The following is a 23,480-nucleotide window of genomic DNA, read 5'->3' on the forward strand; positions in this document are numbered from 1 at the left end:
TCACCTTTGAATGGAGTTCTGTATTTTGTTCAAAATAAATTATAAAAACACGTAAAACATAAAGTGCGGCCGCGAGGCGACAAAAATACAGTGTGAAATAAAGACTTCCAGTGTGTAGTCGGTAAGGGGGGGGGGGGTCACAGATAGCGCTCAAGTATTGGCAGGAATTTCTTGGGGGGGTGATAAGTGCAGATTTGGAGGGGACGGATCACCCTCACATATTGGCGAGTAAATAATGTAACACGTGCGGTTGTGTGCGATGACCCCTCCCCCCAGCTCTGACAGACAAGAGGAGAACATAGAAATCGCCAGATGCATTACAGTCCACAGAAGTTATAACACAAGGCATGTGCCAGGGCTCTAAAAGGGGAACCCTACCCAAAAGCCGGAAATTAATCTTCAACCCACATGAACCTGGGACCCCATTTCTGACCTGTTACTCCCCCCTATGTCCAGAAGTGTCATGTAGACATTGCTGCATAGGTTGTCATGTATTACAAGGCAGTAACAGGGGGCGGGGCTGTGTTCTGACAACCTTGCTCTCACGTGACTTATAGTTGTCAGGATGAGCCAGGAAGAAGAAGAGGAGACTCCTCCGATCTCAGAAGTGGGAATACCAGGCTGGTTAGGAAGGTTGTAGATGGCTGGAAGCTTCATGTAAAGCTGGTGTACCCCTTTACTGTTTATTCCAGTGGCCCTGACCTGTAACCCACAATGTCACATCATATTAAAGTCCTATATATTTGTTTCTATTACTTTTTGGTCCATTCTCAACCTGCAGTATCCGGTGTAGGGAGCAGCAATCCCTCTAGCTGCAGAATGCAATGTAGGGAGCAGTAATCCTTCTGGCAGTGGGAGCAGTGATCGCTTCTCTCACACTGTCCAGCAGAGGGAGCAGTGATCCCTCCATCACCATATTATCCAGCGGAGGCAGCAGTGATCCCTCCACCTACTGTAGCCGACAGAGGTAACACCTCTTACAGTGTCCAGTGTAGGGAGCACCAAGCCCACTACCTGTAGTATCCAGCAGAGGGAGCAGCGATCCACCTACAGTTTTAAATACTGGTATTATTCTCACATATGAACCAATAGCATTGGAGGAAGTTCATGTAAGATCCACGTCAGCACAACAGCTATAATTAAGGAGGTCTCCGACTGTCAGAATAGACCAGTAGTGGAGATCTATGAGCCGCACCCCTCCCCCTCCAGTTCTCAGAACAGAGGAGCTGTATTCTTTGGCAGAATTTCCCACATGGTCCTACTTCAGAAGTACCCCGTCTCAATGATGAGTGGAGTCCCCGCTCACTAACTACCCCACAGACAACATCTTATGACGTGTCCCTTTAAGCGGAGATCAGCGACCACCATGAAGGCTTACAATCCTGATACAACTGCGGTTTATGTACCAGATTCTAATTTACCATCAACATTCATTTCTACATATTAGTCGTCCATGTAGGTGGAGATCCCCTTAAATAAAAGCTTATCTACACAGAATTGGCGTGTCTTTTAGAGTACTTAGCACAGCACCAACTAGTGGCCACTTATGGCTGCCACATCAATCCCATTACTTGGAAAGTCATTACTGCACATAAAATCAAGCCAATGGCAGCAACTATGATCCAGCTATTAAACCCCGCCCCTTTCATGATGACATCATTGGACATGGGATGATTTAAAGGGAACCTCCACCTACAAGACTTGCTCAAAGCTCTGATCTGGAGGCTGTGGCTAGAATCACCCTCAGATAAATGTATGGACCTGGCACTGAAGAACCATAGTCTCATAAATAGAAATAAAATATCTGCCTATACCAGGTATCCTGTGAATTCACAGCAAGCACGGCGGTTAATACTTCCAAATCGGCACATTCTAGCTCCTGTCCCATTTTCAGAACAGTATTTTGGGGTCCCCACTTCTAGACTATTTTGCACGTGGCTTTTACTTGACCCCGAGTCAAATTTTCAGTTTTAGGTGGAATTTCTCTATAAATACTGATGCCTGTATAATGTATTCCTCCAATATCTATGAACCGGATATGCTAAGCCAGCTTCCCGGACCCAACGGGGTCACATGATGTATAGTTTCAAATCAATACTATTAAAATGGTGCTCAACTGAGGTGCAGTACAGCAGATCAACCAGCAGGCGTAGCAGTAGAGGTGCAGTACAGCAGATCAACCAGCAGGCATAGCAGTAGAGGTGCAGTGCAGCCCATCAACCAGCAGGTGTAGCTGTAGAGGTGCAGCACAGCAGATCAACCAGCAGGCGTAGCAGTAGAGGTGCAGTACAGCACATCAACCAGCAGGTGTAGCAGTAGAGGTGCAGTACAGCCCATCAACCAGCAGGCTTAGCAGTAGAGGTACAGTACAGCCCATCAACCAGCAGGCTTAGCAGTAGAGGTGCAGTACAGCCCATCAACCAGCAGGTGTAGCAGTAGAGGTGCAGTACAGCCCATCAACCAGCAGGTGTAGCAGTAGAGGTGCAGTACAGCCCATCAACCAGCAGGCTTAGCAGTAGAGGTGCAGTACAGCCCATCAACCAGCAGGCGTAGCAGTAGAGGTGCAGTACAGCCCATCAACCAGCAGGCATAGCAGTAGAGGTGCAGTACAGCACTTCAACCAGCAGGCGTAGCAGTAGAGGTGCAGTACAGCACATCAACCAGCAGGCGTAGCAGTAGAGGTGCAGTACAGCCCATCAACCAGCAGGTGGAACAGAAGAGGTGCAGTGTACTGCACCTCTTCTGTTCCTCCTGCACATCAATCAGCAGGTGTAGCAGTAGAGGTGCAGTACGGCACACCAACCAGCAGGTGTAGCAGTAGAGGTGCAGTACAGCACATCAACCAGCAGGTGTAGCAGTAGAGGTGCAGTACAGCACATCAACCAGCAGGTGTAGCAGTAGAGGTGCAGTACAGCACAGAACATCAGACGGAGTAGCAGAGGTGCAGTACAGCACAGCAATCAGCAGGTGGAGCAGCAGGAGTGCAATACAGCTACCAGCAGGTGGAGCAGCAGGAGTGCAATACAGCTACCAGCAGGTGGAGCAGCAGGAGTGCAATACAGCTACCAGCAGGTGGAGCAGCAGGAGTGCAATACAGCTACCAGCAGGTGGAGCAGCAGGAGTGCAATACAGCTACCAGCAGGTGGAGCAGCACTCTCCGAAGCTACACATAGCACTTCCTGCACACTCCACCTTGCACATCCCAGGGCGTCCACAATCTTACAACATATTCAACTTGTCTGCATTTTGGCAAAGTACAAATAAATGTTGGCATTTGATTCTATACACGAGGCATCCCGACTCCCTCAGCCGGCGCCTGTACCTTTAAAAGAGGCTCTGTCCCCAGATTCTCTAACCCCCTATCTCCTATTACATGTGATCGGCGCTGCAATGTAGAGAACAGGAACGTGGTTTTTTTAAAACGATCATTTTTGGCCAAGTTCTCTACATTGCAGCGCCGATCACATGTAATAGGAGACAGGGGGTTAGAGAATCTGGGGACAGAGCCTCTTTACATTCATTTTAAAAACACATAATTCACTTTTTGTTTTCTATTAAAATAAAACCTGACCAGTATTTATAAAAAAAAGAGGAGCGTCTGCCATAAGTAACTGCACTCCTACATCTTACTATGGAGTAGCCCATGGTGCTGGGAGCATGATTGGCTGCAGACGGATGCTGTATATTGGGGTCCCCCCTTTATGTCCTGCCCTGACAGGCATTGGGTTCCAGTGTATATACTGACAGTGTGACCTCGCTTATACTTGGGAGCTGCGACCAGAACTCCCATCATTGGGGTCATGTACAAACAGTGGGTGACCCCCGGGCGAGTGCAAAAGTCTCATGTCTGAAATGTATAAATTATAAAAGACAAAGAATGTAAACATAAAAAGATCCTGAACGCCCAGAAGAGATGGCGCACAATAGCGGGGTACAGCACAGCCTGCCCTCACACCGAGGGGCATTCCCCATCAATACCATCCCGCCCACATTTTTGGGTCCTAACTCCACCCACATGGGCAGGGCTTTCTCCAAATTCCCCACCCACATGGGCAGGGCTTTCTCCCGATTCCTCACCCACATGGGCAGGGCTTTCTCCCGATTCCTCATCCACATGGGCCGGGCTTTCTCCCGATTCCCCACCCACAGACTGTTTGGCTCCAAATCCCTCCCCTCGGCTGTGTTGTGGCCAGTTCGCCTGCCCGCATAGGCTGCATTTGGCCCCATCACCATAGAGCCCAATCTCTATAGGTTCAAACCCCCGTCCAGCAGAGACTATTTGGCCCCGTTCCTTGATGAGCCAAGCTTATGTTGGCCCTTTAATCCCCCTATCCAGGATTTTGGCTGAACCTCCCGTCCAGCGCGGGCGGCTCGTCCACACATTCCTCTTCCATCCCAGACTTCCCCCGTCCACATTCAGGTGAGGGGGAGGAGAGTCTTCTCCTTGACAACGTTGGGGATTGTGGGGGGGGTCACTGGACCGGATTCACCACCAGGACTTTGCACTGACGCTTTGCAATTTTATCCAGGGACAAGGCAGCCCGCTCAGGGGGCAAGTAGAGCGGTCGACCCAAGGGGGATCCCACGGGAGGGGTGATAGCACGCCGCTCCATCACACTTCCGGTCCTACGGAGGAAGGACACAAAAAATAAGGACACAAACGCTGTTACCATTTATCTCCGTCTCCCTCCACCCAATCAGTGAGATGCATAGCTGTATAAAAATATACCTGATGGAAACGTCATTTAAAGGGGATGCACCTGTGGATCGGCAACTTGCACAATTGAGTAAAAGAACCCACCCTGAGTACAGAAAGCGTCACACTGCTGAAAAGAAGTGTCTGCGGTTTTCTTATAATTCTACTGTGACTTACAACCGCATCTGTCACTTGCAGTACCGCTTTTAAACACTGCCGGGATTAAAGATCTACCATAGACAACAATGCAACAGCGCCCCCCCCCCCCCATCTCAGAGTTACATCGTCATAACACAGGTTTGAATATTAATTATGATCAGGATCATTTTGGAGCAGAAAGTATTTTTCTTTTTTTATCCTGATCGAGCGGTATTTTGATGGACATATAAATTTGCATATTATTTATATTGCGATGAAACAAAACAACATGGCGGATTCTGAATATGACGAATGTTAACGAATCATACCGGGGATTTATTTATTTTTTCAGAATTTTTTTTTTGCTTTTATTAATTTTATTTTAAGTCTTTTTTTTTTTTTTTTAGTTTTTTTTCCCCAATGGAATTTTTTTCAATGAAGTCATGTTTAACTCCTTAGATGCTGTGATCATTAGCGACCGCGGCTCCCAACTGGTTTTGGGGCTCTCTCTGCCAGCCCATTGGTGCACCTGCGCCGCGATCACAGGGACCGCCATGTCCTGCCGGTATAACGTTACACGCATAAATCGCGTCATTTGGTGCAGAAAAATTTGCAGATAAATGCACGGAACATCCGCAGGTAAAATTCGCATTTTTTTTTTAATATGTTTTTAGGTGCGTTTAAATTGACACCGAAAAATATACAAAAAGTTGCAAAAAAAAAAAAAAAAATCCTTCTCATTCACTTTAGAAATTGATTTCAAAGAAAAACAAAAAGTAACAATTGGTAAAAGTGCCGCAAAACGGTACAAATGAAAACTACAACTCAAAAAAAACCAGGAGATGACGAGCCCTCGTGGAGTTTTATCCACCGGAAAAATTGAAAAGTGATGGAAAAAGAAATGACAGGCGCACAAGTTCCCCACCGTGGCAGGTTTGTGGTAGATCTGCTGCAGGGAAGACACAGGTCTCCTCCTCCTGCCTGATGGGGGATGGCGCCTACACGGCCAGGTGGTAACGTTATACCGCGGTGTGAACATCTCTATCTACTGCCGATCCACAGTCTGTGAAGACACACAATCTACCCGGAGGAGCTCCCGTACCTGATGAGCTGCCCACGAGGAGGCTGCTGGTGAGAGAAGGACTGCGACCTCCCTAGAGCGCCCCCTTGCTGCTGTCTCTCTAGGTCCCTCAGGGCGGGGCTGCTGGGACTGCTCCTTCGTGAGACGGGACGAGCGTCCGGAGGAGCCTGAGACACACTGGCCGTGAACTGCAGCTTCAGCTTCATGTGCTGACTGAGCTGTGGGGCGACAGTGGGGTGTTAGAGGTGCCAGCGGGGGATCATTGTCCTGTACCCCAGTGTCATTATCCTGTACCCCAGTGTCATTATCCTGCACCCCCAGTGTCATTATCCTGCACCCCCAGTGTCATTATCCTGTACCCCCAGTGTCATTATCCTGCACCCCCAGTGTCATTATCCTGCACCCCAAGTGTCAGTGTATAATTATCCTGCACCCCCAGTGTCAGTGTATCATTATCCTGCACCCCCAGTGTCAGTGTATCATTATCCTGCACCCCCAGTGTCAGTGTATCATTATCCTGCACCCCAAGTGTCAGTGTATCATTATCCTGCACCCCAAGTGTCAGTGTATCATTATCCTGCACCCCAAGTGTCAGTGTATCATTATCCTGCACCCCAAGTGTCAGTGTATCATTATCCTGCACCCCAAGTGTCAGTGTATCATTATCCTGCACCCCAAGTGTCAGTGTATCATTATCCTGCACCCCAAGTGTCATTGTCCTGTACCCCAAGTGTCAGTATATCTTTATCCTGTACCCCAAGTGTCAGCGTATCATTATCCTGTACCCCAAATATAAGTATTCTTGGGGCTCAGAAGAGTGATATCACACATAATCTGCTGTACCCACATCTCACCTCGAACAGACCGGCTTTGAGAGCCATGAATGTGACTCCGATGGTCACTGAGCTTCCTTTCCGACAGAACCCCAGACTATTAATAGGGGTGTAACACACGACCGCCTCCTGCGCCGCTTGTGTAACACGCCGCTCCTCTTCAGACAGACATCTACCTGTGAGGAGAGAACGGTTTCCGTTACATGATGCGCCCTTCCCCCAGTGCCACCCGCGCTCTATACTCTCCACATAACACTCACCACCCGCGCTCTATACTCTCCGCACAACGCTCACCGCCCGCGCTCTATACTCTCCACATAACACTCACCACCCGCGCTCTATACTCTCCACACAACACTCACCGCCCGCGCTCTATACTCTCCACATAACACTCACCACCCGCGCTCTATACTCTCCACATAACACTCACCGCCCGCGCTCTATACTCTCCACACAACACTCACCACCCACGCTCTATACTCTCCACACAACACTCACCGCCCGCGCTCTATACTCTCCACATAACACTCACCGCCCGCGCTCTATACTCTCCACATAACACTCACCGCCCGCGCTCTATACTCTCCACATAACACTCACCACCCGCGCTCTATACTCTCCACATAACACTCACCGCCCGCGCTCTATACTCTCCACACAACACTCGCCGCCCGCGCTCTATACTCTCCACATAACACTCACCACCCGCGCTCTATACTCTCCACATAACACTCACCGCCCGCGCTCTATACTCTCCACACAACACTCACCACCCGCGCTCTATACTCTCCACATAACACTCACCGCCCGCGCTCTATACTCTCCACATAACACTCACCACCCGCGCTCTATACTCTCCACATAACACTCACCGCCCGCGCTCTATACTCTCCACACAACACTCACCGCCCGCGCCCTATACTCTCCACACAACACTCACCGCCCGCGCTCTATACTCTCCACACAACACTCGCCGCCCGCGCCCTATACTCTCCACACAACACTCGCCGCCCGCGCTCTATACTCTCCACACAACACTCACCACCCGCGCTCTATACTCTCCACACAACACTCACCGCCCGCGCTCTATACTCTCCACACAACACTCGCCGCCCGCGCCCTATACTCTCCACATAACACTCACCACCCGCGCTCTATACTCTCCACACAACACTCACCGCCCGCGCTCTATACTCTCCACACAACACTCACCACCCGCGCTCTATACTCTCCACATAACACTCGCCGCCCGCGCTCTATACTCTCCACACAACACTCGCCGCCCGCGCTCTATACTCTCCACACAACACTCGCCGCCCGCGCTCTATACTCTCCACACAACACTCACCACCCGCGCTCTATACTCTCCACACAACACTCACCACCCACGCTCTATACTCTCCACATAACACTCACCACCCGCGCTCTATACTCTCCACACAACACTCACCACCCACGCTCTATACTCTCCACATAACACTCACCACCCGCGCTCTACTCTCCACATAACACTCACCACCCGCGCTCTATACTCTCCACATAACACTCACCACCCGCGCTCTATACTCTCCACACAACACTCACCGCCCGCGCTCTATACTCTCCACACAACACTCACCGCCCGCGCTCTATACTCTCCACACAACACTCACCGCCCGCGCTCTATACTCTCCACCCGCGCTCTATACTCTCCACACAACACTCACCGCCCGCGCTCTATACTCTCCACACAACACTCACCGCCCGCGCTCTATACTCTCCACACAACACTCACCGCCCGCGCTCTATACCCTCCACATAACACTCACCACCCGCGCTCTATACTCTCCACACAACACTCACCGCCCGCGCTCTATACTCTCCACACAACACTCACCGCCCGCGCTCTATACTCTCCACACAACACTCACCGCCCGCGCTCTATACTCTCCACACAACACTCACCGCCCGCGCTCTATACTCTCTACACAACACTCACCGCCCGCGCTCTATACTCTCCACACAACACTCACCGCCCGCGCTCTATACCCTCCACATAACACTCACCACCCGCGCTCTATACTCTCCACACAACACTCACCGCCCGCGCTCTATACTCTCCACACAACACTCACCGCCCGCGCTCTATACTCTCCACATAACACTCACCACCCGCGCTCTATACTCTCCACATAACACTCACCACCCGCGCTCTATACTCTCCACACAACACTCACCGCCCGCGCTCTATACTCTCCACACAACACTCACCGCCCGCGCTCTACACTCTCCACACAACACTCACCACCCGCGCTCTATACTCTCCACACAACACTCACCACCCGCGCTCTATACTCTCCACACAACACTCACCGCCCGCGCTCTACACTCTCCACACAACACTCACCACCCGCGCTCTATACTCTCCACACAACACTCACCGCCCGCGCTCTATACTCTCCACACAACACTCGCCGCCCGCGCTCTATACTCTCCACATAACACTCGCCGCCCGCGCTCTATACTCTCCACATAACACTCACCGCCCGCGCTCTATACCCTCCACATAACACTCACCGCCCGCGCTCTATACTCTCCACACAACACTCACCACCCGCGCTCTATACTCTCCACACAACACTCACCGCCCGCGCTCTATACCCTCCACATAACACTCACCGCCCGCGCTCTATACTCTCCACACAACACTCACCACCCGCGCTCTATACTCTCCACACAACACTCACCGCCCGCGCTCTATACTCTCCACACAACACTCACCGCCCGCGCTCTATACTCTCCACACAACACTCACCGCCCGCGCTCTATACTCTCCACACAACACTCACCACCCGCGCTCTATACTCTCCACATAACACTCACCGCCCGCGCTCTATACTCTCCACATAACACTCACCGCCCGCTGCCATGTTGGTATCCGGGGTCCACACCAGTCGGACAGCCAGGAAGTCCTGCAGATCATTCAGCAGAGTGTAGGTAACACGAAACGGAGTATGCGCCTGCACCGGAGAGTCACAGCGCGCCGACATCACGAACCGTGGCCTCTCCAGACGAATACTTGGGAGCCTGGAAGACAAGGAAGCAATGAGGACCCGGAGCAGATACTGCACATGCCCCTATAGACCACCGGGGGTCAGGACTGACGTACTTGTAATGGGTGAATATTCCAGACGTAAATGGCAGCTTTGGGGTGGACCAGTGAATTATAGCAATTAAAGGAACCTCCAGACCCTGAGGAACAGAGGAAACAAAGGTGAGAGACTGGAAGACACGTGAAAAAGTGTCTCCCCTGAAGCCCGTACCACTGGGTGAGGCTTATCTGCTATTTATTTTTAGGCTGGTTTAAACCTTCCCCATACTTTACAGTGCAGCTCTGCTCCTTTCAATCATCACTATGCTCAGTAACTCCAGTTGAGCTGCGTTGCCTATTAGCCATGTCTCAAAATAGCCCTCCTGTCTCATCACAGGCTGCTGCTCTGTCCCTACTCATGCTGTACACTGCAGCTCTGCTCTATTTGTACACAGCTATGATTAGTGACTCCAGCTTGGCTGCGCTGCCTATGATAGTCTAAAAATCCACCTTCTGCCTTATCAGAGGCCGTCGCGCTGTCTCTTCCCCCATGCTTTACATTGCAGCTTTGCTTGTTCAGATGCTATCTATATACGAGCGTCACACAATGTTTTTTTTCGGAGACCCCCACTATGTTTGATCTGTGGTGGTTTATCCTAAAAAACTTCAGTGGGTGAAAAACCTGCAATGAAAGCCGCATGTAAATACCCTGATCGGATCTTTCTGTTGTTTAACCCCGTAAGAGGATTGGTCGCCTCTCCTGACAGGTCTGTTTTAGTAAATACTTTAATTTCCCATGAAATAATTCCGTAACGTATTTTCTTAAAACACTACATTGTGCCGTTCCTCTGTTATCCCTCCTAGCAAATGTATGAATAAATTGACAGCTAGGTCTTGCCAGTTGGGGGCGTGTCCCTACAGTCTCACTCTACACATTCTGACACTGTCCAATCAGTGATGACAAAGACACCCCCAACTGGCAACACCCAGTAGTCATTTTATTCATATATTTCTAGGAGGAATAACAGAGGAACGGCACAATGTAGAGTTTTAAGATGTTCCAGAATTGTTAATTCACGAGTAATACAAGTATTTACTAAAACAGACACGTCAGGAGGGGGGGGGACACGTCAGGAGGGGGGACAGATCCTCAGTAAAATAAAAATGTGATGTTTTTGTGTCGCCATATTCTTTTCTAAGGCTTCGCTCACATCTACGTCAGGGAACGGAGCCCTGACCGAAACCAACGGAGACCGCAGGTTTCAGTTTGCATCACCATTGATTTCAATGGCGATGGATACGGTGCCTATGGTTTCCGTCTGTCCCGGTTGTTTAAGGGTTCCGCCGTTTTGACGGAATCAATACCGTAGTCGACTGCGCTATTCCGTCAAAACGACGGAACCCCTGCACAACTCTAAAACGGAAACCATAAGCACCGTATCCATTGGTTTCGGTCTGACGTAGATGTGAACGAAGCCTTAGAAAGAAAAAGGTTTTTTTTTTTTTTTCTATAGAATTTATTCAACTTTTTGGATATTTTTTTTGTTTTTTTTTAGTCCCTCTGGGGTCTTTGTATATTTGATCTCCTGATAGAATACGCTGCAATACTCCAGTCCATTATTTCTGTCAGCGTTACACCAATTCCTTATCATTTCTAAGAGAGCTGCTTGCTGTCAGTGAATAAGAACATTCTTGTTTACAATCAGAGGCAGCAAACCCATCCTGACCTATTACATAGCAGGTTTGTTACAGTTGTATCCAGGCTGGACAATCCTCTAAGTGCAGCTGAGAGAAGAATCAAATCTGTGCAGGTTTTCGGCCGCTGGATGTAAACAAGCATTTTGCCATTCACTGTCAGCAAGCAGAGATCTTGAAAATGGTGAGGAAAGGAAGATGTCATGTATAAAATGTTGAAAAAAAGTTCATGCTTGGCACAGAATTGCTCACCTCTTTGGCATCCTCAGGGGGGCGCTCTCCAGTCTGCAGCTGGAATAGGAAATTGTGCTCCTCCAGGGAGCAGAGCATGCTGGGTAATTGCGAAGAGCAGTTGTGCAGGCGCAGGAAGGAGGCTATGCTGACATCTCCCGACTGGTGACTGTGCGGAGAGAAGACGACACATGATATAGGTGTGAGGGTCAGATACCTGTTGTGAAACTACAACTCCCAGCATGCCCTGACAGCCAAATGCTTTATTATTCCAGCCAAAAGCTCCCAGGGCATGCTGGGAATTGTAGTTTCACAAGAGCTGGAGTGCAGAAGTTTGCGTGTATGGTCTTATTAGCTATGGTTGAGCTGATCAGGTGCCCAGGGATTATAGGGTGAAATACATGGTTAAGTATCTGTGCCAATGGTGCCCAGAGCAAGAGGGGCTCTGCTATAGCGGGTCGAAGAGGTGCCCCCTGTCTATTGCCTCAGATGTCCTATAGGCCACACACAAACCCCTCCAAATTTCTCAATGAAGCTTCAGGAGCTGTTTGCTGGAGACATGGAGGGGGAGGGGGGGGGACCATGGCGTCACCTCGTCCTCTTACCAGACATTGTCCACAAGGAGCACGGATCCGTCGGGCATGACCGGCAGGTAACTGGCATTGAAGTTGGGGAGTATCCGCACATCCCGAATACAGAGTTCATCCTGAGAGGAGGTGTTCAGCACTGAGAAGCGGGAGGGGAGAAAACGGGGTGAGGGCGGATGTGAAGATGAGCCCCTTCACTGCCCCCCTTCATCTCCATGGTCTCACCTTTCAGAGCTGTGAGGTGTTTGCCGGACACGTTGATCTGACGGCACCTGAGGGTGGGAGGTGGGAGCACGGTGAGGAGGGTACTCACTGCGGGAGAGGAGAGAGGTCAGTCAGGCGGCAGGTAGGGGGCGCTATTGTTACAACAGAAAACTAGAAAGGGGGGGGGGTAGAGCAGACATGGAAGAGGAAGTAAAGAGAGCGCAGAAGTGAGAGATAAGAACCAGCGTGCCAGGAAGAGTTACCTGAGACATCACCGGCCCACACACTGATCATCTGTGTGCTGCTGGGGCCGCGTGATCAGCTGGGGCGGGGGTTGTCCTCAGATTACTATAACAGTGAGCGGTATAATATCCCCCCTCCCCCATACTGTACATTATAAGACGTCACCGAGGAGTCATGTGCTCATATAATGCTGCGGGGGACAGAACTACCAGGTGACCTCTCTGTCTACGTCATTTATAGCATGTGCCTCAGCTGCTGCAGAACCTCACTTTACAGAGGAAGGGGAACTAACATGAATCTCTCCCTTCTCAATGAGGTTCTGCAGCAGCTCGGGTGTGTAACATGAGGTTCTGCAGCGACTGGGGGGTGTAACATGAGGTTCTGCAGCGGCTGGGGGGTGTAACATGAGGTTCTGCAGCAACTGGGGGGTGTAACATGAGGTTCTGCAGCAACTGGGGGGTGTAACATGAGGTTCTGTAGCGGCTGGGGTGTGTAACATGAGGTTCTGCAGCAGCTGGTGTGTAACATGAGGTTCTGCAGCGGCTGGGGTAAGATGAGGTTCTGCAGCGGCTGGGGTAAGATGAGGTTCTGCAGCGGCTGGGGTAAGATGAGGTTCTGCAGCGGCTGGGGTAAGATGAGGTTCTGCAGCGGCTGGGGTAAGATGAGGTTCTGCAGCAGCTGGGGTGTGTAACATGAGGTTCTGCAGCGGCTGGGGTGTGTAACATGAGGTTCTGCAGCGACTGGGGTGTGTAACATGAGGTTCTGCAGCGGCTGGGGTAAGATGAGGTTCTGCAGCGGCTGGGGCGTGTAACATGAGGTTCTGCAGCGGCTGGGATGTATATCATGAGGTTCTGCAGCGGCTGGGGTGTGTAACATGAGGTTCTGCAGCGACTGGGGTGTGTAACATGAGGTTCTGCAGCGACTGGGGTGTGTAACATGAGGTTCTGCAGGTGCTGGGGTGTGTAACATGAGGTTCTGCAGCAGCTCGGGTGTGTAACATGAGGTTCTGCAGCAGCTCGGGTGTGTAACATGAGGTTCTGCAGCGACTGGGGGGTGTAACATGAGGTTCTGCAGCGACTGGGGTGTGTAACATGAGGTTCTGCAGTGGCTGGTACGTGTTACATGAGGTTCTGCAGCGGCTGGGGTAAGATGAGGTTCTTCAGCGGCTGTGGTGTGTGACATGAGGTTCTGCAGCGGCTGGGGTAAGATGAGGTTCTTCAGCGGCTGGGGTGTGTGACATGAGGTTCTGCAGCGGCTGGTACGTGTTACATGAGGTTCTGCAGCGGCTGGGGTAAGATGAGGTTCTTCAGCGGCTGTGGTGTGTGACATGTGGTTCTGCAGCGGCTGTGGTGTGTGACATGAGGTTCTGCAGCGGCTGGGGTAAGATGAGGTTCTTCAGCGGCTGTGGTGTGTGACATGAGGTTCTGCAGCGGCTGTGGTGTGTGACATGAGGTTCTGCAGCGGCTGGGGTAAGATGAGGTTCTGAAGCAGCACCCTTTAGTGACTGACACCCTCTTATCACTGGATCTCCTGTCTTCATATCAGAACATTTGAAAAACATTGTGCGCCCGCTGCTGCCCGCACCCTCCCCCGCCCTTATAGAAGACATGGTAGAAAGCCCCCCCCCAGCTCTGACGTTTACCAGCAGAACCCCAATAAGTCACCTTGAGCCTTGAAGGTCGCCTGCTCCTCCTTGAAGATTTGACCTGGGGTAGAATTGAGCAGCAGGGAGCGATATCCGAGGGTCTTGGCCCGGGACTGTTCAGAGTCCCTCTTCCAGACTGTGACGACTATCTGAGGGACGGGAGGAACTGATCAGAGACGCAGAACACACGGCTCATCTGTCCACTGAACCAACAGACAGAGATATTACAGGAACACGCACTGTTCAATGACAGCAAGCAGAAAGTAAGTCCACATTAGCCCTGAGTTCGGCCAATCTACTGTTTGATCCAGCAGGGGGAGTATTTTCTATGAGGACTGTAGGGCCGCTGACTGAGGGGGTCCTTACCAGCTAATGTAATATCACTGCTTGCTGTCAGTGAAAGGAAACATTGACTTTTTTTTACATTCAGAGGCTGATAAAACCTGCCTGTCCTGCTCACACAGCTGCGAGTCGGTTACAATGTATCAGCGTAGGTAATCGCTAGCAGCCCGGAGAGGAGAGTCAAAGGAGCTCAGAAGACCGGGGGTTAGCATACATACAAGCTCTGCTGCATTTATCCCCCTCCCCCACGATTACATCAGTGTAGATAGAGCGAAGTTTTGTATATTAAACTCCATTTATTACAGGAAGAGCTGCAGTGTAAAGCATGGGGAGGGACAGCGCAGCAGCCTGAGCCTCTGATGAGACAGGAGGTGGATTTTAAAATACCTCAGACAATAGACGATGCATCTGGCGTCGCTAATCATAGGCATGCGCTATCAGAGCAGAGCTGTAGTGTATAGCATGGGGGGAACACTATAGCAGCCTTTGCCTTTAGGACAGCAGGTGAATTTCAGACTTCAATGGACAATGCAAATCAGCTTTTATCTGAACAAGGGGTTTAGTGTAAACTAAGATGACAACCAATATGACCGTCACTACAGCTCCCACCGGACCGGGACCGGCGCTCTGTGGAATAGGAATACTACAAATATTCTCCTGTGTCGACATCACTGGGCAGAACAGAAAGCCATACGGTCACCCAGCCTCCCGACACCGGTATATCTCTAGCTGTAGAGGAGAAGCATGACCGTCATCTGCACCCCCCATTAGACCTCCCCTCCGTCATCAGACCTTCCCATCATCGACCCCTCCCCCCGTCATCGGACCTCCCCCCCGTCATCGGACTCTCACCTTAGCTTTGACTGTAGTGGGCGGCAGACGATCCAGAGACACGGACAGGGGAAAGATGACCTCATCACAAGACACTACGGGGTCAGTGACCGGCGTCTGCAAGAAACAGGAAAGTAAGAGGAGGAGAAACCGGAAGATAGAGCGGTGATGACATATAGATGGGGGGGACGGCAGAGTGATGGGTGAAGGGAGAGGTGATAGGCTGAGACAGGGTGAGGGGGTGACGAGTGATGGGGCGGGTGACAGGGTGGGTTACAGATAGTGTGGCAGGTGATCGTAAAGGGGAGGGGCGACGTGACGAGGGGGGGGATAGGCGACGTGACGAGGGGGGGGATAGGCGACGTGACGAGGGGGGGGATAGGCGACGTGACGAGGGGGGGGATAGGCGACGTGACGAGGGGGGGGATAGGCGACGTGACGAGGGGGGGGATAGGCGACGTGACGAGGGGGGGGATAGGCGACGTGACGAGGGGGGGATAGGCGACGTGACGAGGGGGGGGATAGGCGACGTGACGAGGGGGGGGATAGGCGACGTGACGAGGGGGGGGATAGGCGACGTGACGAGGGGGGGATAGGCGACGTGACGAGGGGGGGATAGGCGACGTGACGAGGGGGGGATAGGCGACGTGACGAGGGGGGGATAGGCGACGTGACGAGGGGGGGATAGGCGACGTGACGAGGGGGGGATAGGCGACGTGACGAGGGGGGGATAGGCGACGTGACGAGGGGGGGATAGGCGACGTGACGAGGGGGGGGATAGGCGACGTGACGAGGGGGGGGATAGGCGACGTGACGAGGGGGGGGATAGGCGACGTGACGAGGGGGGGGATAGGCGACGTGACGAGGGGGGGGATAGGCGACGTGACGAGGGGGGTGATAGGCGACGTGACGAGGGGGGAGATAGGCGACGTGACGAGGGGGGGGATTGGCGACGTGACGAGGGGGGGGATTGGCGACGTGACGAGGGGGGGGATTGGCGACGTGACGAGGGGGGGGATTGGCGACGTGACGAGGGGGGGGATTGGCGACGTGACGAGGGGGGGGATTGGCGACGTGACGAGGGGGGGGATTGGCGACGTGACGAGGGGGGGGATTGGCGACGTGACGAGGGGGGGGATTGGCGACGTGACGAGGGGGGGGGATTGGCGACGTGACGAGGGGGGGGGGATTGGCGACGTGACGAGGGGGGGGGGGATTGGCGACGTGACGAGGGGGGGGGGATTGGCGACGTGACGAGGGGGGGGGGGATTGGCGACGTGACGAGGGGGGGGGATTGGCGACGTGACGAGGGGGGGGGGATTGGCGACGTGACGAGGGGGGGGGATTGGCGACGTGACGAGGGGGGGGGGATTGGCGACGTGACGAGGGGGGGGGGGATTGGCGACGTGACGAGGGGGGGGGGATTGGCGACGTGACGAGGGGGGGGGGGATTGGCGACGTGACGAGGGGGGGGGATTGGCGACGTGACGAGGGGGGGGGGATTGGCGACGTGACGAGGGGGGGGATTGGCGACGTGACGAGGGGGGGGGGATTGGCGACGTGACGAGGGGGGGGGGGGATTGGCGACGTGACGAGGGGGGGGGGATTGGCGACGTGACGAGGGGGGGGGGGATTGGCGACGTGACGAGGGGGGGGGGATTGGCGACGTGACGAGGGGGGGGGGATTGGCGACGTGACGAGGGGGGGGGGATTGGCGACGTGACGGGGGGGGGGGGATTGGCGACGTGACGGGGGGGGGGGGGATTGGCGACGTGACGGGGGGGGGATTGGCGACGTGACGGGGGGGGAGATTGGCGACGTGACGAGGGGGGGGGGGGGATTGGCGACGTGACGAGGGGGGGGGGATTGGCGACGTGACGAGGGGGGGGGGGATTGGCGACGTGACGAGGGGGGGGGATTGGCGACGTGACGAGGGGGGGGATTGGCGACGTGACGAGGGGGGGGATTGGCGACGTGACGAGGGGGGGGATTGGCGACGTGACGAGGGGGGGGATTGGCGACGTGACGAGGGGGGGGATTGGCGACGTGACGAGGGGGGGGATTGGCGACGTGACGAGGGGGGGGATTGGCGACGTGACGAGGGGGGGGGGATTGGCGACGTGACGAGGGGGGGGGGATTGGCGACGTGACGAGGGGGGGGGGATTGGCGACGTGACGAGGGGGGGGATTGGCGACGTGACGAGGGGGGGGATTGGCGACGTGACGAGGGGGGGGATTGGCGACGTGACGAGGGGGGGGGGATTGGCGACGTGACGAGGGGGGGGGGATTGGCGACGTGACGAGGGGGGGGGGATTGGCGACGTGACGAGGGGGGGGGATTGGCGACGTGACGAGGGGGGGGGATTGGCGACGTGACGAGGGGGGGGGGATTGGCGACGTGACGAGGGGGGGGGGGATTGGCGACGTGACGAGGGGGGGGGGGATTGGCGACGTGACGAGGGGGGGGGATTGGCGACGTGACGAGGGGGGGGGATTGGCGACGTGACGAGGGGGGGGGGGCATTGGCGACGTTACGAGGGGGGGGATTGGCGACGTGACGGGGGGGGGGAGATTGGCGACGTGACGAGGGGGGGGGGATTGGCGACGTGACGAGGGGGGGGGGATTGGCGACGTGACGAGGGGGGGGATTGGCGACGTGACGAGGGGGGGGATTGGCGACGTGACGAGGGGGGGGATTGGCGACGTGACGAGGGGGGGGATTGGCGACGTGACGAGGGGGGGGATTGGCGACGTGACGAGGGGGGGGATTGGCGACGTGACGAGGGGGGGGATTGGCGACGTGACGAGGGGGGGGATTGGCGACGTGACGAGGGGGGGGATTGGCGACGTGACGAGGGGGGGGATTGGCGACGTGACGAGGGGGGGGATTGGCGACGTGACGAGGGGGGGGATTGGCGACGTGACGAGGGGGGGGATTGGCGACGTGACGAGGGGGGGGATTGGCGACGTGACGAGGGGGGGGATTGGCGACGTGACGAGGGGGGGATTGGCGACGTGACGAGGGGGGGGATTGGCGACGTGACGAGGGGGGGGATTGGCGACGTGACGAGGGGGGGGATTGGCGACGTGACGAGGGGGGGGATTGGCGACGTGACGAGGGGGGGGATTGGCGACGTGACGAGGGGGGGGATTGGCGACGTGACGAGGGGGGGGGAATTGGCGACGTGACGAGAGGGGGGGGGGATTGGCGACGTGACGAGGGGGGGGGGATTGGCGACGTGACGAGGGGGGGGATTGGCGACGTGACGAGGGGGGGGATTGGCGACGTGACGAGGGGGGGGATTGGCGACGTGACGAGGGGGGGGATTGGCGACGTGACGAGGGGGGGGATTGGCGACGTGACGAGGGGGGGGATTGGCGACGTGACGAGGGGGGGGATTGGCGACGTGACGAGGGGGGGGGGATTGGCGACGTGACGAGGGGGGGGGGATTGGCGACGTGACGAGGGGGGGGGGATTGGCGACGTGACGAGGGGGGGGGGATTGGCGACGTGACGAGGGGGGGGGGGATTGGCGACGTGACGAGAGGGGGGGATTGGCGACGTGACGAGAGGGGGGGATTGGCGACGTGACGAGGGGGGGGGGATTGGCGACGTGACGAGGGGGGGGGGGGATTGGCGACGTGACGAGGGGGGGGGATTGGCGACGTGACGAGGGGGGGTGGATTGGCGACGTGACGAGGGGGGGGGGATTGGCGACGTGACGAGGGGGATTGGCGACGTGACGAGGGGGATTGGCGACGTGACGAGGGGGATTGGCGACGTGACGAGGGGGATTGGCGACGTGACGAGGGGGATTGGCGACGTGACGAGGGGGATTGGCGACGTGACGAGGGGGATTGGCGACGTGACGAGGGGGATTGGCGACGTGACGAGGGGGATTGGCGACGTGACGAGGGGGATTGGCGACGTGACGAGGGGGATTGGCGACGTGACGAGGGGGATTGGCGACGTGACGAGGGGGATTGGCGACGTGACGAGGGGGATTGGCGACGTGACGAGGGGGATTGGCGACGTGACGAGGGGGATTGGCGACGTGACGAGGGGGGGGATTGGCGACGTGACGAGGGGGGGGATTGGCGACGTGACGAGGGGGGGGATTGGCGACGTGACGAGGGGGGGGATTGGCGACGTGACGAGGGGGGGGGATTGGCGACGTGACGAGGGGGGGGGATTGGCGACGTGACGAGGGGGGGGATTGGCGACGTGACGAGGGGGGGGGATTGGCGACGTGACGAGGGGGGGGGATTGGCGACGTGACGAGGGGGGGGGATTGGCGACGTGACGAGGGGGGGATTGGCGACGTGACGAGGGGGGGGATTGGCCACGTGACGAGGGGGGGGAATTGGCCACGTGACGAGGGGGGGGGGGATTGGCCACGCGACGAGGGGGGGGGGATTGGCCACGTGACGAGGGGGGGGGATTGGCCACGTGACGAGGGGGGGGGATTGGCCACGTGACGAGGGGGGGGGATTGGCCACGTGACGAGGGGGGGGGATTGGCCACGTGACGAGGGGGGGGATTGGCCACGTGACGAGGGGGGGATTGGCCACGTGACGAGGGGGGATTGGCCACGTGACGAGGGGGGGATTGGCCACGTGACGAGGGGGGGATTGGCCACGTGACGAGGGGGGGATTGGCCACGTGACGAGGGGGGGTTGGCCACGTGACGAGGGGGGGTTGGCCACGTGACGAGGGGGGGGTTGGCCACGTGACGAGGGGGGGGGATTGGCCACGTGACGAGGGGGGGGATTGGCCACGTGACGAGGGGGGGGGATTGGCCACGTGACGAGGGGGGGATTGGCCACGTGACGAGGGGGGTTTGGCCACGTGACAAGGGGGGTTTGGCCACGTGACGAGGGGGGGGATTGGCCACGTGACGAGGGGGGGGATTGGCCACGTGACGAGGGGGGATTGGCCACGTGACGAGGGGGGGATTGGCCACGTGACGAGGGGGGGATTGGCCACGTGACGAGGGGGGGATTGGCCACGTGACGAGGGGGGGATTGGCCACGTGACGAGGGGGGGATTGGCCACGTGACGAGGGGGGATTGGCCACGTGACGAGGGGGGATTGGCCACGTGACGAGGGGGGGATTGGCCACGTGACGAGGGGGGGGATTGGCCACGTGACGAGGGGGGGGATTGGCCACGTGACGAGGGGGGGTTGGCCACGTGACGAGGGGGGATTGGCCACGTGACGAGGGGGGATTGGCCACGTGACGAGGGGGGATTGGCCACGTGACGAGGGGGGATTGGCCACGTGACGAGGGGGGATTGGCCACGTGACGAGGGGGGATTGGCCACGTGACGAGGGGGGATTGGCCACGTGACGAGGGGGGATTGGCCACGTGACGAGGAGGGGGATTGGCCACGTGACGAGGGGGGATTGGCCACGTGACGAGGGGGGATTGGCCACGCGACGAGGGGGGATTGGCCACGTGACGAGGGGGGGATTGGCCACGTGACGAGGGGGGGATTGGCCACGTGACGAGGGGGGGGATTGGCCACGTGACGAGGGGGGATTGGCCACGTGACGAGGGGGGGATTGGCCACGTGACGAGGGGGGGGATTGGCGACGTGACGAGGGGGGGGGATTGGCGACGTGACGAGGGGGGGGGATTGGCGACGTGACGAGAGGGGGGGATTGGCGACGTGACGGGGGGGGGGGGATTGGCGACGTGACGGGGGGGGGGATTGGCGACGTGACGGGGGGGATAGGCGACGTGACGGGGGGATAGGCGACGTGACGGGGGGGATAGGCGAGGTGACGGGGGGGATAGGCGATGTGACGGGGGGGATAGGCGATGTGACGGGGGGGGGGATAGGCGATGTGACGGGGGGGGGGGATAGGCGATGTGACGGGGGGGGGGGATAGGCGATGTGACGGGGGGGGGGGATAGGCGATGTGACGGGGGGGGGGGGGATAGGCGATGTGACGGGGGGGATAGGCGATGTGACGGGGGGGGATAGGCGATGTGACGGGGGGGGATAGGCGATGTGACGGGGGGGATAGGCGATGTGACGGGGGGGATAGGCGATGTGACGGGGGGGGATAGGCGATGTGACGGGGGGGGGATAGGCGATGTGACGGGGGGGGGATAGGCGATGTGACGGGGGGGGATAGGCGATGTGACGGGGGGGGGGATAGGCGATGTGACGGGGGGGGATAGGCGATGTGACGGGGGGGGATAGGCGATGTGACGGGGGGGGGACAGGCGATGTGACGGGGGGGATAGGCGATGTGACGGGGGGGGGATAGGCGATGTGACGGGGGGGGGATAGGCGATGTGACGGGGGGGGGATAGGCGATGTGACGGGGGGGGGGGGAATAGGCGATGTGACGGGGGGGGGGGGAATAGGCGATGTGACGGGGGGGGGAATAGGCGATGTGACGGGGGGGGGATAGGCGATGTGACGGGGGGGATTGGCGACGTGACATGGGGGGGGGATTTGGCCACGTGACGAGGGGGGGGGGGATTGGCCACGTGACGAGGGGGGATTGGCCACGTGACGAGGGGGGGGATTGGCGACGTGACGAGGGGGGGGATTGGCGACGTGACGAGGGGGGGGATTGGCGACGTGACGGGGGGGGATAGGCGATGTGACGGGGGGGGGGATAGGCGATGTGACGGGGGGGGGATAGGCGATGTGACGGGGGGGGGATAGGCGATGTGACGGGGGGGGGATAGGCGATGTGACGGGGGGGGATAGGCGATGTGACGGGGGGGGGATAGGCGATGTGACGGGGGGGGGATAGGCGATGTGACGGGGGGGGATAGGTGATGTGACAGGGGGGATAGGTGATGTGACAGGGGGGATAGGTGATGTGACGGGGGGATAGGTGATGTGACGGGGGGGATAGGTGATGTGACGGGGGGGATAGGTGATGTGACGGGGGGGATAGGTGATGTGACGGGGGGGATAGGTGATGTGACGGGGGGGATAGGTGATGTGACGGGGGGGGGGGGATAGGTGATGTGACGGGGGGGGGGGGATAGGTGATGTGACGGGGGGGGGATAGGTGATGTGACGGGGGGGGGGATAGGTGATGTGACGGGGGGGGGGATAGGTGATGTGACGGGGGGGGGGGGATAGGTGATGTGACAGGGGGGGGGATAGGTGATGTGACAGGGGGGGGGATAGGTGATGTGACGGGGGGGGATAGGTGATGTGACGGGGGGGGGGATAGGTGATGTGACAGGGGGGGGGGGGATAGGTGATGTGACAGGGGGGGGGGGATAGGTGATGTGACAAGGGGGGTGGGATAGGTGATGTGACGGGGGGGATAGGTGATGTGACGGGGGGGGGGGGGGGGGGATAGGTGATGTGACGGGGGGGGGGGATAGGTGATGTGACGGGGGGGGGGATAGGTGATGTGACGGGGGGGGGGGATAGGTGATGTGACGGGGGGGGATAGGTGATGTGACGGGCAGAATGACAGGTGACAATCAGGGTGACGCTTCTTCTTACCCCCGGGCCGGTGCCGGTCGGCTGCTGCTGGCTGAGGATGGCTCTGCACCCCCGGTAGGATCCGCAGCTGTCTCCGCTCTCCTCCTCCTCTTCCAGCTCTTCTTCCCCCGGACACACACTGGCCAGGGCGGAGAGAGAAGCTGCCAGCGGGGCCCAGGAGCAGTTCTCAGACCCCGGGCTCGACTGAGAACTGTCCCCGCGGCAGCAGGCCTCCGACCCCGCCCTATCCTGGCCGACCTCCCCAGCACTCCGAAGCCGCAGTACAAGCAAGAAACGCAGCGTTTCGCCCAGGTGCAGGTGATTGCGGCGGGGGAGGGAGCGGTACCGGCCCGGGAGGTCGGCCGGTAACACGGGACATGCCGGGAAGATCATCGAGTAATCGCACTGCGACTC

The 23,480-nt window shown here is 57.1% G+C and overlaps 1 protein-coding gene across 1 annotated transcript; it reads right to left on the reverse strand.

Annotated features, from left to right (window-relative positions):
• TRAPPC14 (trafficking protein particle complex subunit 14) lies at positions 1 to 23,474 on the reverse strand. The gene is made up of 11 exons (XM_075859201.1): positions 23,088 to 23,474; positions 15,618 to 15,713; positions 14,443 to 14,572; positions 12,557 to 12,643; positions 12,350 to 12,470; positions 11,766 to 11,913; positions 9,897 to 9,979; positions 9,645 to 9,814; positions 6,770 to 6,924; positions 5,937 to 6,133; positions 1 to 4,626 (listed from the first exon to the last, which is right to left on the reverse strand). The coding sequence occupies exons 1-11, from the start codon at positions 23,457 to 23,459 to the stop codon at positions 4,473 to 4,475; spliced, it is 1,713 nt and encodes a 570-aa protein (XP_075715316.1). The 5' UTR covers positions 23,460 to 23,474; the 3' UTR covers positions 1 to 4,472.
• Between the last annotated feature and the right edge of the window lie 6 nt (positions 23,475 to 23,480).

Source organism: Rhinoderma darwinii, chromosome 3, assembly GCF_050947455.1.
Source record: "Rhinoderma darwinii isolate aRhiDar2 chromosome 3, aRhiDar2.hap1, whole genome shotgun sequence".
NCBI lineage: Eukaryota > Metazoa > Chordata > Amphibia > Anura > Rhinodermatidae > Rhinoderma > Rhinoderma darwinii.

Coding starts and splice junctions, on each gene's coding strand:
- TRAPPC14 (XM_075859201.1), bottom strand. CDS start 23,459: ATGATCTTCCCGGCATGTCCCGTGTTACCGGCCGACCTCCCGGGCCGG. Junction 14,573..15,617: donor CCACTACAGTCAAAGCTAAG/GTGAGAGTCCGA, acceptor CCCGTCCCTCAG/ATAGTCGTCACAGTCTGGAA. Junction 6,925..9,644: donor TACCAACATGGCAGCGGGCG/GTGAGTGTTATG, acceptor CTCTCCTCACAG/GTAGATGTCTGTCTGAAGAG.